General features: G+C 39.6%; 1 protein-coding gene across 1 annotated transcript in view; it reads right to left on the bottom strand.

The window, feature by feature from the left end:
- Window positions 1-8,380: 8,380 nt before the first annotated feature.
- The window catches only part of LOC126195423 (glucose-6-phosphate isomerase), a 92,212-nt gene continuing 88,903 nt past the window's right edge, over window positions 8,381-11,689 (bottom strand). The window contains exon 11 of the mRNA XM_049934029.1: window positions 8,381-9,090. Coding sequence (XP_049789986.1) covers window positions 8,970-9,090 — 121 coding nt within the window. The 3' untranslated portion in view covers window positions 8,381-8,969. The remainder of the gene's footprint in view (window positions 9,091-11,689) is intronic.

The raw sequence follows: 11,689 nt of genomic DNA, 5'->3' as shown, positions 1-11,689 counted from the left end.
GGAATGGCCCCAGTATTTATACCTGCGGCCTCCCCCCTCCGTGGTTCCAGGTGTTTCTTCTGTCTGCAGTCCTCTCCCACTAGAAACACCCCTAAGCATTCACTCTTCAGTCCACTCCAGACTGAATTCTAACATTCTTCCTTCAGTCCGGTGCACTGTGGCAAGTGCTTGGCCTGGCACAGCAGACCAAAGAGGGAACACATAAGAATGCTTCTAGTGGGGACAGACGACAGAACACTCAGCATGGCACACTGGATTGAAGAGGGAATGATGGCCTAAGAACACTTCTAGTGGGAGCAGACTGCAGAGGGAACACCTTGGAACCAGTTGTGGAGGGGGAAGGTTTTACAACGCGTATATGCCCCGGGACAGCTGGAAAAAAAAATCTGGGAAGTTTTTCATCTGGCAGAAAATCAGGAAGAACGAGGAATTTTTCATTCTTTTAGTTTTATTAAATGTTTGTAATTTTGACTGGTAAGGACTAATATGTTAACAAATAATTTTACTTTAGCCCACTAGTGCAGAGTAATAGTGCAGCAATAAAACAAATGAGCAAATAACAATAAAGTAAAAATTTAATTGCCAAGAAAATTCGCCATTTACAACAACAAAATACAGTGCACACAGAAGCGTCTGTCGACAGCAGAATAAGACAAAGACTCTGCAATTCTTAGCAGTTATGAACTGTATTCAATGACCTTGATGTCACAACTGTTTACATTAGGTTCATTTAAGCAGTTGCCAGCAGGATCATGCACTTGATGCCTTTCCCTGCTTCTGGCTACTTGAAGTACGGCTGTTAGCTTTATAAAGCAGCAGCAAGCAGCCAGATGCTAGTTGGAAAAGTTTCTGCCACACCCAAGCTGGCAGATTAGTGCACAGGCAGAGCACTCTTAGTTGGGAGGAGGGGAGGTGGGACGGAATCTCCCTCCACATGACCTATGTTTAATGTTTCATGATTGTGTGCTGTTTTCTCATTGTTTACAGTTCTCACGTCAAATGTTTTCTGATTTTATTTTATTTCCACATTGGCAATTAAGCATCTTGCAGAACAAGGAATGTTATTTTTGTTGGTTTGCTAAAGCAATTTAGTTTTTATTGATCTTTTCCGTAGAGGCAATCAATTTGAAGTGAAGTGTTTCATTTCACATTATTGTGGTTAAACTGTTTCTTTTATGGCATATAATATAAGATCTCTTAATTGCTATATACATACAAATATACGTAAATGTTCATTTAAAGATGACTAAGGAGGCAAATTTGGTGAGTGGTATTGAGTAAAGTGTTTTGTTTCAAATATAATTGACAGCTTTAGCAGAATTCTACAAATCTGCCTTGTGTGAAACACAGTGTTTTTTGATCACAAGACAAGTTTCAGCACTTGTAACTCCTCTAGGCTTGATATTATTTCTTAATCTATGTTGTTCACCATTCTTTGGTAAATTATAGACTAGCAGCATGCCATGTTTTATCATTGTAACTCTCCACAAGGCTTTATATTTACTCCTGTAGTGGAATAAAAACTGCCCATTCTACAGTTTCTAGGCTTCAGATAATGCTGTTCATTTTTTAAACAGTTTGAAAAAAACTTGTTACTCTTAGTTCTAGTGTATACAAACAACTTTTTATTTTTGCAAGAAATCTGAATTCCTTCTTACTAGCTTTTTGCAATGCTGTGTGGATATAAACCTGATTGGAAATGCTACATAATAGCATTGCAGAGTATGAATACGTTAAAGTTGTTGCATAGTAAAACATTAGGGTACTTAGAGTTGAAGGGTTTACTTTTGAAATGAATATTTTGCCAAGAACTGCTTTCTTATTTTCCATTTCTTGTCTGGAGAGGATATGAAAAAACAATTATGCTATGTGTACTGTATGTACCCTCCCAACAACATGCCGCAATGCAGCACATGGTCATGTGATGCACCAGTACGCACGAAATTCTGACAGAAATGCAGAGGCATGGTGAGGAGAGTATGTCGTCATAGCTGCGCATGTGCTGCAATGCGTGTTTCCTGGCGCTCTCTGGCAACTGCCCAAATGAACCTATTTCTAGCAGGTTGTGGGAAAATATTCCGAATTGTGGTTTGATAAGCTTTACTTTCGGTTTGATAAGCTTTACTTTCAAAGTAAATTTCCTTTTATGCAAGATGAATTATGGTACATGTGAGAATGTGTGATGAATTTCCTAAATCACAGAGTGCCTGACACTCATTCAAAACATAGCACGCTGAGAACCAGCCACTTCGAAAAATTTCTGGCCCAGAAGAACAGCCATTTATGTCATTATTTAAAATTTTACTTGCACATTTGTGTTTGATATATCTTAAAGGGCAACATACGCAAAAAAAAGACCAATATTATGTGTGAAAGCTTAGCTTTTCGTGTAGCTATTCTATACGTATATTAATTTAAAGCATGAACTTTTCCTATTTGTGTGTTACTACTCAACAGTTATGTTGCTATTGGCTGACTACGTCACGTGTCCAATGCTGCGGTCACTGGCTGGCAGGATCATGGGACGTGAACAAACTATGATTGGCTGACAAAAGTGTATCGCAAGTGTACAAAAACCTTTACCAGTCAAAGGACTGATTATTTACAGGTGCCTGGGAAAGAATACTGTTATGGAAAAAGTTTATCTTCACATGGGGAAAAGAGTACAATTCTAACCAGGAAAAATCTGGGAATTTTTCTTTTCCGCTATACACCCTGTCGTTAAGTTCCTGTTCCACTTGATGAGCAATCTCAGATAGTACGGTAATGAGACACATTTTACAAATATTGTATATGAACAATACTGATATCTGGCAGAATACCCCAACACCTTAAGACTCACCTGTCCTGCATTACACTGCATATGTGGCATCCACAGGTGGTGAAGCTAAAGGAAGAGATTTTGACATGGAATGGGCGACAGCTGTGAAAATGGAGGTTACTATTGGTGGTTGGTGCGTGCCACTTGATATGATCGTAAGTATTGTGGAGCCATCTAAGAGGAGGAGATATTCATTCAGAAAAGTGGCTCATTGAGTTGAGATGGAGTAGGTGTTGAGGTTAAGGAGGAAAGACCAAAGGTTGACCCTGCCAAGAGTCCAGATCATGAAAATGTCATCAATAAATCTGAACTGGACAAGGGGGTTTTAGGTGTTGACTGTATAGAAAGGATTCCTCCAGATGGCCCATACATAAGTTGGGATAGGATGGTGTCGTGAGTACCTGCGGGCTATATCACAGATTTGGTTATAGATGTGGCCTTCAAAAGTGAAATAATTGCGGATCAGAATGTGGTTGGCTAGGATAATTGGGAATGATGTGGTGAGCCTGGTGTCAGTAGGATGTTGGGAAAGGTAAGTTCTATGACTACAAGGCCAATATCACATCCACAGTGACAAGGAGTCTGGTGTTAATGGGACAAGAACTCTGGAAAGCCGATGAAGGAAGTGAGCAATGTCTGGAATGTAGGATGGGAGGTTACAGAAAATAGTTTGAAGAAGTCGACCAACAAAGGCAGAGGTTTGTTCTGTGATAGCATTGTATCCAGCCACAATGGGGAGATCTGTCGGGTTGGATTTGAGGAGTGGGTAAAAGGTACGAGTGCAGGGGGTTGCTATTGAGGAAGAAGATCATGTTTTTTACGCAGAGGTGTCGGAAAGTTAGCAGGAAACCTCAGCCACATACTCACTATGATTTATGACCACTGGTGTGGACCTTTTGTCTGTGGAAGGTTGACAAAGTCTGAATTGCTTTCTCTGGTTACGGATAGCTGTGTGTTCTGAGGAGTGGTGTTGGACTCACTGGGGAAGGATTTAAGAAAGGAAGGTGAGGCAAGGTTACAAGTGAGAAGTTCCTGAAAGATAACCAGGAAACGACTAGGTGGAAGATCACAGTTGGAGGGAGGTTGGAACTGTTTTAAACAAGGTTCTATGTGGGGTTTTGGTTGACTTGTGCTGCAGAGAACAAGAAAAGGAACGTAGGTCCTTTACAAGTCCAGCATGGCTGAACATAGGTTTAGGGCTAATAAAGATGAGGCTTTTATAAAGGACTGAGACTTCTCCAGAGGTTAGAATTTTAACAGAAAGGTTGATAGCAGTGTTATGGATGGGTGTTTGGGAACAGTATGTTTCATGGAGTGTGGAAGAAGTTTTTGGGGATAAGTCGGCAAAATATGATAAGGGAGGTAGGGGTTGACTGAAGGGGGATGGGGGTCAGTGGATAAGAGTGGTAGGCTCTTTCTTGGCTATAGGTATGCAAATATAGGACAGAAGCAGTTGGGGCAGCTTCCTCAGAAGGTGCTGGGAAGCTGTTCCAGCTACTGAAGGGCAAGAGTTTCTACTGGAGTGACACCATTAAGGATTTTGTGAAAGGAGTAGGTGCTGTCAAGCATGGTTTGAACTTGGATTGCATGATTATGAAAGACCAGATTGGTTAGGATGAGGGACTGATGGAATTGGAAAACATGAAGGTTCTTGTCGTAGGATGGATGGTAGCATGAGATGCCAATTTTAATGGTAAACCCATTATGTAGAATACCAACTGCCAGACAAGAGTTCAGAAAGAAAATGTGTACTTGGAGTTTTGCTAGGACAAAGGAGAGATTTCAGAATCAAAGGAGGTAGAATGAGCAGGGATTCACAGTTGGATGACCCAGAGACAAAAGGCATAGTTGAAAATAAGAAGGTGAAAACTCATGATTAAAATGTTACAAAGGAAATAAATGGTTGGTACAGTATAGAGAGGTATGTAGAAAGTTAGAAGGCAGGTCATAAAAAGATTTAAAGAAGCAGGAAGTAGTAGGCACATTCATAAAGAGACATTCAGTTGCAAATTGAACCATGAGACAGTAAATAAATTAGCATGATTGTAACTCCCATGAAACACACAGCTATCCATAACCTGAAAACCAATCCAGAATTTGTCACCCTTTCCACAGACAAAAGTTTCATCACAGTGGTCATGAATCATAGCAACAATGTGTCTCCACCAACTATCCAACACCTTTGCAAATAAACCTTATGACCATGATTCCATCTCAGTAGTCCATCAGTACCTCCAGCAGCTCCCTCTCCCTCGTTACACTAGCAACACCCATACTCTTACTTTGTACCTACTCCACAAACCCAACCTCAATAGTCGCCCCATTGTGGCTGTTTACAATGTCCCCATAGAATAAACCTCTGCTTTTGCTTGTCACCACCTCCATCCTATTGCCCATAACTTCCCATCCTACATTCAAGACACTGCTCACTCCCTTCACTTGTTGGTCACTGTGGATGTGAGGTCCTTGGGCATCAACATCCACCATGCCAATGGCCTTGAGGCCATGGAAAACTACATTTTTCATGACATCCTCATTGTATCAAATCCACCACCACCCCCCCCCCCCTTTTTCTTAATCCTCCCACCCAATCACAATTACACTTTCGAAGGCCAAATCTATAAACAAATCCATGGAACTCCCAAGGGCACTTTCATGACACCACCCTACCAGCTTATTTATAAGCAATGTGGAGGAATCCTTCCTATGCAGTCAACAGCTAAAACCCTTGTCTGATTCAGATTCATTGAAGACATTTTCATGATCTGGACTCAAGGGAGGAGATAACCATTGCTTTTTACACCATAGCATCAACACCTACTCCCAAATCACTTTCACCTTTTGCCTCTCAACTCAACAAGACATTTTACTAGATTTCTATCTCCAATCTCTTGGGTGAGTCCATAAATGCATCTGGTCATATCAAGTGCACAAACCACCAATACTACCTCCACTTCGTCGGCAGTCACCTGTCCCATTTCAAAAACTCTCTGCCTTACATTCTCATTACCTGTGGATGTCTCATGTGCTGTGGAACCCACATATACCGACAACCTTACCAGAGCCTTTATTGATACACAAGATCCTATCAGATCAACCAAAACATATCTCCAATGCCACCCCTTCTCTGACACCAGTACACCTGTTAACCAATCACCGAACAGCACTACCTGTTAACCAATCACCGAACAGCACTAGAACAGTCTTCTGACCACCCAGTGTCACTGTGGCCATAAACTTCACAACCACACATCCTTCATCAGGGCTTTGCTATCTCTCATCACACCCTGAGATGTGAGATGTCCTACCCATAACACTCAAAAGTAGTGTTCTGCCGCACACCAAACTTACGGAGTATCCTTGTCCTTCCATGCTTCCTAAGGGTCAACCCCATGAGGAAGACCCAGTTGCAAGACCTGTCCCCTACACACACCACCACCACCACCACCACCACCACCACCACCACCTACCACAGTCCAGTCATCAGCATCCCCTACCCAATAACAGACAGGGCCACATGTGAAAGTAGAATATCGTACATCAGCTCTGCCACAATTACTGTAAAGTATTCTGTGTGGGCATAACAAGTAACTGTTAACTCATATGAATGGCTACCCCCCAAACTGTGGAAAACTGCAAACTTGATCATCTAGTTGCTGAATGTACTGTGCACCATAACACAAATGACCTCAATAGCTGTATCACTCCATGTGCCATTTGAATATTCCCTTCCAGCAGACGTTTGTCTGAACGATGCAGGTGCGAATTGTCCTACACTCTCGAAATCCCCCCCAGCCCTATCCTAAACTTCCACTAACCTGTTGCTTCCCACTGCCTTACATTACCTTTTCTCTCTTCTGCCAACACCACTCCTTTACCACCCTACCACTGTTGCACCTCCCCCCTCACCATGTGGGCATTGCCCCCCTTCTACCCCCTCCCTGTGTTTGCTTAATCTCCGTCTTCCTCTTCTCTCACCCATATACTCTACCCTCTGAACTCCTTTTGTCTCATTGTGCAGCCACTGAGACGTTTGTCAAAAGACCTGCCTCACACTATTCTGCTGCCCCCTCTGCACAGGCAACTCCTTTCAATAATGTCTTGCTACAACTGTGGGAGTGTGTGTAGTTTTACTAGAGAAGAGCAAGAGCTTGAAAGCTGGTGTGAATACTGTTTTCCATTACATGTATATGTGCACTGCACATTAGTTCAAGACTGCCTTTTCATTATTTTTCATCCAGGAATATCCATTATTTTTTTAATGACCTGCATATATAAGTGCTTTTAGCTTTGTCCAGGCTTTACCTTGTTTCTCCCCTCACTGATTTGAGATGAAGAGAAATCTTGTAATGTTGTGCATCCTTTTGTAATATTGTCTGGCAGAATAGAAAAATTCTAAAATATTATTGCACAACTGCTTAGGACTTTTGCATTAACTTCCAATCTTATAATTACCTGGTACAACTGGCCCCATGCAGTGAACACATTTTGTTAAGAGGACCAAGTTGGCTGAATTGTGTAGCAGTATCTGATTTATAAGAGAAACTGCAATGAACTCAACAACACTTTTCTTAATTAACGTATTTAAAGGTAGTCATGCTTGTTAGCCTTGGATGATATGAAGGTCATACTTTCACACACTGATGTCGTATGGAATAATATTTTGGGGTAACTCAACACTTAGGCAAAAAGTTTTCACTTCTCAAAAGAAAGTGGTTAGAATAATGTGTGGGGCTCATGGTCGCACATCTTGTAGGCATCTGTTTAAAAGGTTAGGAATTCTTACACCAGCCTCACAGTACATTTACTCAGTAATGAAATTTGTTCTCAACAACATGGACTAGTTTAAAAGCAACAGTGACATATACCAGAAGAAAGAAAGACTTACACTGTCGTCTACTTAAACTATCTTTGGCACAGAAAGGGGTAAAATATGCTGCCGTAAAACTTTTTGAAAAATTACCAGATGAAATAAAATGCCTGACAGACAGCAGTAATAGTTTCAAAAATAAATTGAAATCATATCTCCTTGACAATTCCTTCTATACCATAAATGAATTCTTGAATAGGAATAAAATCTGTAGGCATAATATATGCATTTTATGCCATTCAAGAGAATGGGGTTGAAAAAAAAAACTTTATTCGTTTGTCCATTTCTTATGCACTTGACATGTTCCACATCATAATGGTTTCCACGAGACCGATCAATGGAACACGTAACTAAATAATTTTGTCACTGAATAAATCTTTTCACTACTTACAGAATCCTGTGTTTGTAGTGGTGCACTTGCCATATTTTGTGAATTTGAGCTTGGCAGCTGCTATTAGAACGTCTTCAGAGTAACATTTGTTCATTAAGTTATTGATACCTCCTGCTGTACGAATGTCTTGACATGCCTCATAGAATCACTGCTCAGAAAATCTAGCCATGTCACCTAAAATAAGCATGTACATACCATCTTGATTTAAGCAGTATGTAATTACTTTTGCTCATTGACAACAGTACCATGATGAAGTGTAATTTACTGGAAGAGGGGTCTCAAAAGTAATAAAAGTAACTATCAGTATACTAAGTTTGTTTATTGCACATTTATAGCCACACAATGCATTTGGATTGTGTCTTGTGTTGTGGCTGCACATACCATTGATGCTGTTACTGTTTGATAAAACAAATTGTGCTACACACAGAAGCTCACAAACACTCCCTGATTAGACCTGACATCAGTTTACCAATTTAGAGACAGCCACTATTTTAAGTGTAACCTTAAATATCTACATTATTTGTAACTAATTACATTAATTTTTTACATTTATATTGTTTTCTGAGGCAGTGAAATATTTTATATTGTATTATTACACAATGTCTTTTTCCATTCTTACAAAAAATTACACAATAAGAGTTTAATCATTAATAAATGAACATGGTATCTTACATCAGTCACAGAATTATGTGCAGTAGGTATAAGGAAGCAAAACACCTCACACAGCTTCTGCCTTTTTCAACTTTCACAAGAGGAAGGGGGGGGGGGGGGTAGGGGGGATAAAATTTTGTGATGGTCAACAAACAGTAACTTAAAATATGGCACAGCTGACATTTAAATACATCATTATTTCACAGTACATAAAAGCAGATGGAATGGTAATTCCTTCACCAACATGACTTAATGAAGTTAATCAGACCATTAGTGGAGGCATCATGTGTACTGACAGCACAAGAGTGCTGCAGTTCTGGTTCAATTGCTTTTGCTAGTTGCTTTCCCAACTCGACTCTGAAATAAGCAAAAAGATACGATTAATAAACATACAGCCAGTAGAAATGACTATTTACCATTATACAATAATCACTAACCCGAATTGTCTTTGTAAATATGCTATACACATAGTCCTTTTCAAGTATTATAATTTTAGTACATCCTATGCCTGTAACCACTAGTATGATGGCAACTGTGGCAAAGGCAATAGATATAACAGATTTACTGGCTAAATTTCAAAAGGTTGCATTTTTTTTAAAAAAAAAAAAAGGGATTATTTTAAAAGAGAACTGGGTAATATAAATACAGTGTAACCCCTATTTCATGTTTTCATCCCATCTAGACATAAAAAACGCAAAATTGAGGAAACTGCAGAAGCAAAGAAAATGTTCAAAAACCCCTAAATATGAGCAAAACCACATAATTCGCATATATGATTAAAAATCACTATCCTCTCCAATACTTAGACAGATTTTATACAAAGTGGAGGAATTAAATGTCAATACAATGTTTCATAATTATGAGTTTCATCAGTTCTTAAAAATCACATATGTGTAAAAGCAAGTAAAAACTCATGAAAAATTTGAAACTGGTATCTGGGTACAAGGTAATCAGCTGTTTTCCACCAAGCTATGACCACAAATTATATGTTCAAAACGTGCGTTTTTCTGACATCATCCTTTTTGCTCACCCAGAAAAAAGCAAAAACTGATAAACATGTTGATTTAAACCAAAAACAATACAGTAGCTAAGTGGTTAAACCGTAGTCATAAATGCAGACATCTGTTCAACTACATAGTTCATCACCATTGCTGTTACTGTTAAATGCTTTTCTTACGAGCCACACTTCATATGCTCACCACTATTGAAGTGTTATTTTGGGCTTGATGAGAGAAACAGATGTAAAAAAATTGAGTTTACTTCCCTGGTTGATGTTACAAGCTGATCAGAAGTCGGCTCAGAGAATTTCTGTACACTATGTAAAATGTAAATCTGAAAGAAAGCTCAGGTGCTACAGTTTCGGTTCACGCCCTCTATCATTGCTGCCAATCTTTACAATCTACAGTGTGTGGTGTGTACAATGCAAAATATATATGTGAGTAGTGTATGGAGTTGTTGCAACTGTATCATATAAGATTTGAACAATAAGGTCTTTAAAATGTGCTATCACAAAACCCTTATTCTATTTTCATGTGAAATCTCTGTCATAGCATATCATCTGCACGAAAAGTACATTTTCAGCACTTCACAAAATGCTTTCACCCCTACCAATACTCCCATCACTGAAGGGCCACTCCCCCTCTCCACACATCCTCTAGGCAAGTGCTAGTGTAGTGTGGTGGCTGCAATGGGTACTGGGTGACGTAACAAGTCGTCAGCCAATAAGAATTCACTAGTCAGAAATGAGTGACGTTTCCTTGATTAGTTTAAAGATTGATGATTGATATTGTTGCTGAATACAGTACATCGACATAATACAAAAAGATGAAAGTTAGTTGTAAGTGCACAAGAAAAGGTGGTGGCTGGGACCCTTCATCACATATTGGCTTGGTCCGGAACGCTCTGCATCGACTGTTGTGTTTTTCCATTACCACTGCAACACAGCAGTAGTTGTATCATAACGTGTGATGAAGCTAAATGTTACAAGCTGTGTTGGCAACACCAATCGTGGATGATATCAGCATTTCCTCTCTCTCATCTCCCCTCTCCACAACAGCCTAAAATATTCCCTTAACTCTGCCACGACCCATGGTGCAAACCATCTGTCTTTTGTGCCACTTATAACTTGTTTAGTTGCAACAAATGTCAATAGGAAGAAAATTGGACGAAATCAAGCAAGACGTTGAGCAAGAACTTAGAATCGAGGTAAACCTCACTAGGAAGAAATGTAAAATCGTGTTTTTTTTAGCACTGATCTTATGGGTTTTTCACAGGGGCTATGTATTTATGGTATGGAACCATAAAAAAAATTGAAATTACACTGTATTAATTTAATTACTGAACAAGAGCAGGCTCATGGCAATAGGATGACTGCACGAGTTTGTAGAAAAAGAAATACAGGAAAAAACTGATACCACTTTTACACCTACTTCTATTGGTGAGTCTAATTCTAATCAAATATGAAAATGTATACAACACACGAACAAATTCTATTGTTTCAAGAATCTAGGTAGAAATCGAAATGTGGTGCTACAGAAGAATGCTGAAGATTAGATGGGTAGATCACTTAACTAATGATGAAGTATTGAATAGAATTGGGGAGAAGAGGAGTATGGGACACAACTTGACAAAAAGAAGGGACCAGCTCTGAGGCATTAAGGGATCACAAATTTAGCATTGGAGGGCAGTGTGGAGGGTAAAAATCGTAGAGGGAGACCAAGAGATGAATACACTAAGCAGATTCAGAAGGATGTGGGTTGCAGTAAGTACTGGGAGATGAAGAAGCTTGCACAGGATAGGGTAGCATGGAGAGCTACATCAAACCATTTTCAGGACTGAAGACCACAACAACAACAACAACAACAACAGGTAGAAAAATTAGGGAGGTCTTACGATGCTATAAATTGTGTAAGAGTGTGAAGGAAGATAATACAGCTTTCTCTTATAAGTTGTGTCC

The sequence above is a fragment of the Schistocerca nitens genome, chromosome 7 (genome assembly GCF_023898315.1).
Source record: "Schistocerca nitens isolate TAMUIC-IGC-003100 chromosome 7, iqSchNite1.1, whole genome shotgun sequence".
Lineage (NCBI taxonomy): Eukaryota > Metazoa > Arthropoda > Insecta > Orthoptera > Acrididae > Schistocerca > Schistocerca nitens.
The sequence above is the reverse complement of the archived record's forward strand: the minus strand, read 5'-3'. Positions and strand labels throughout refer to the sequence as shown.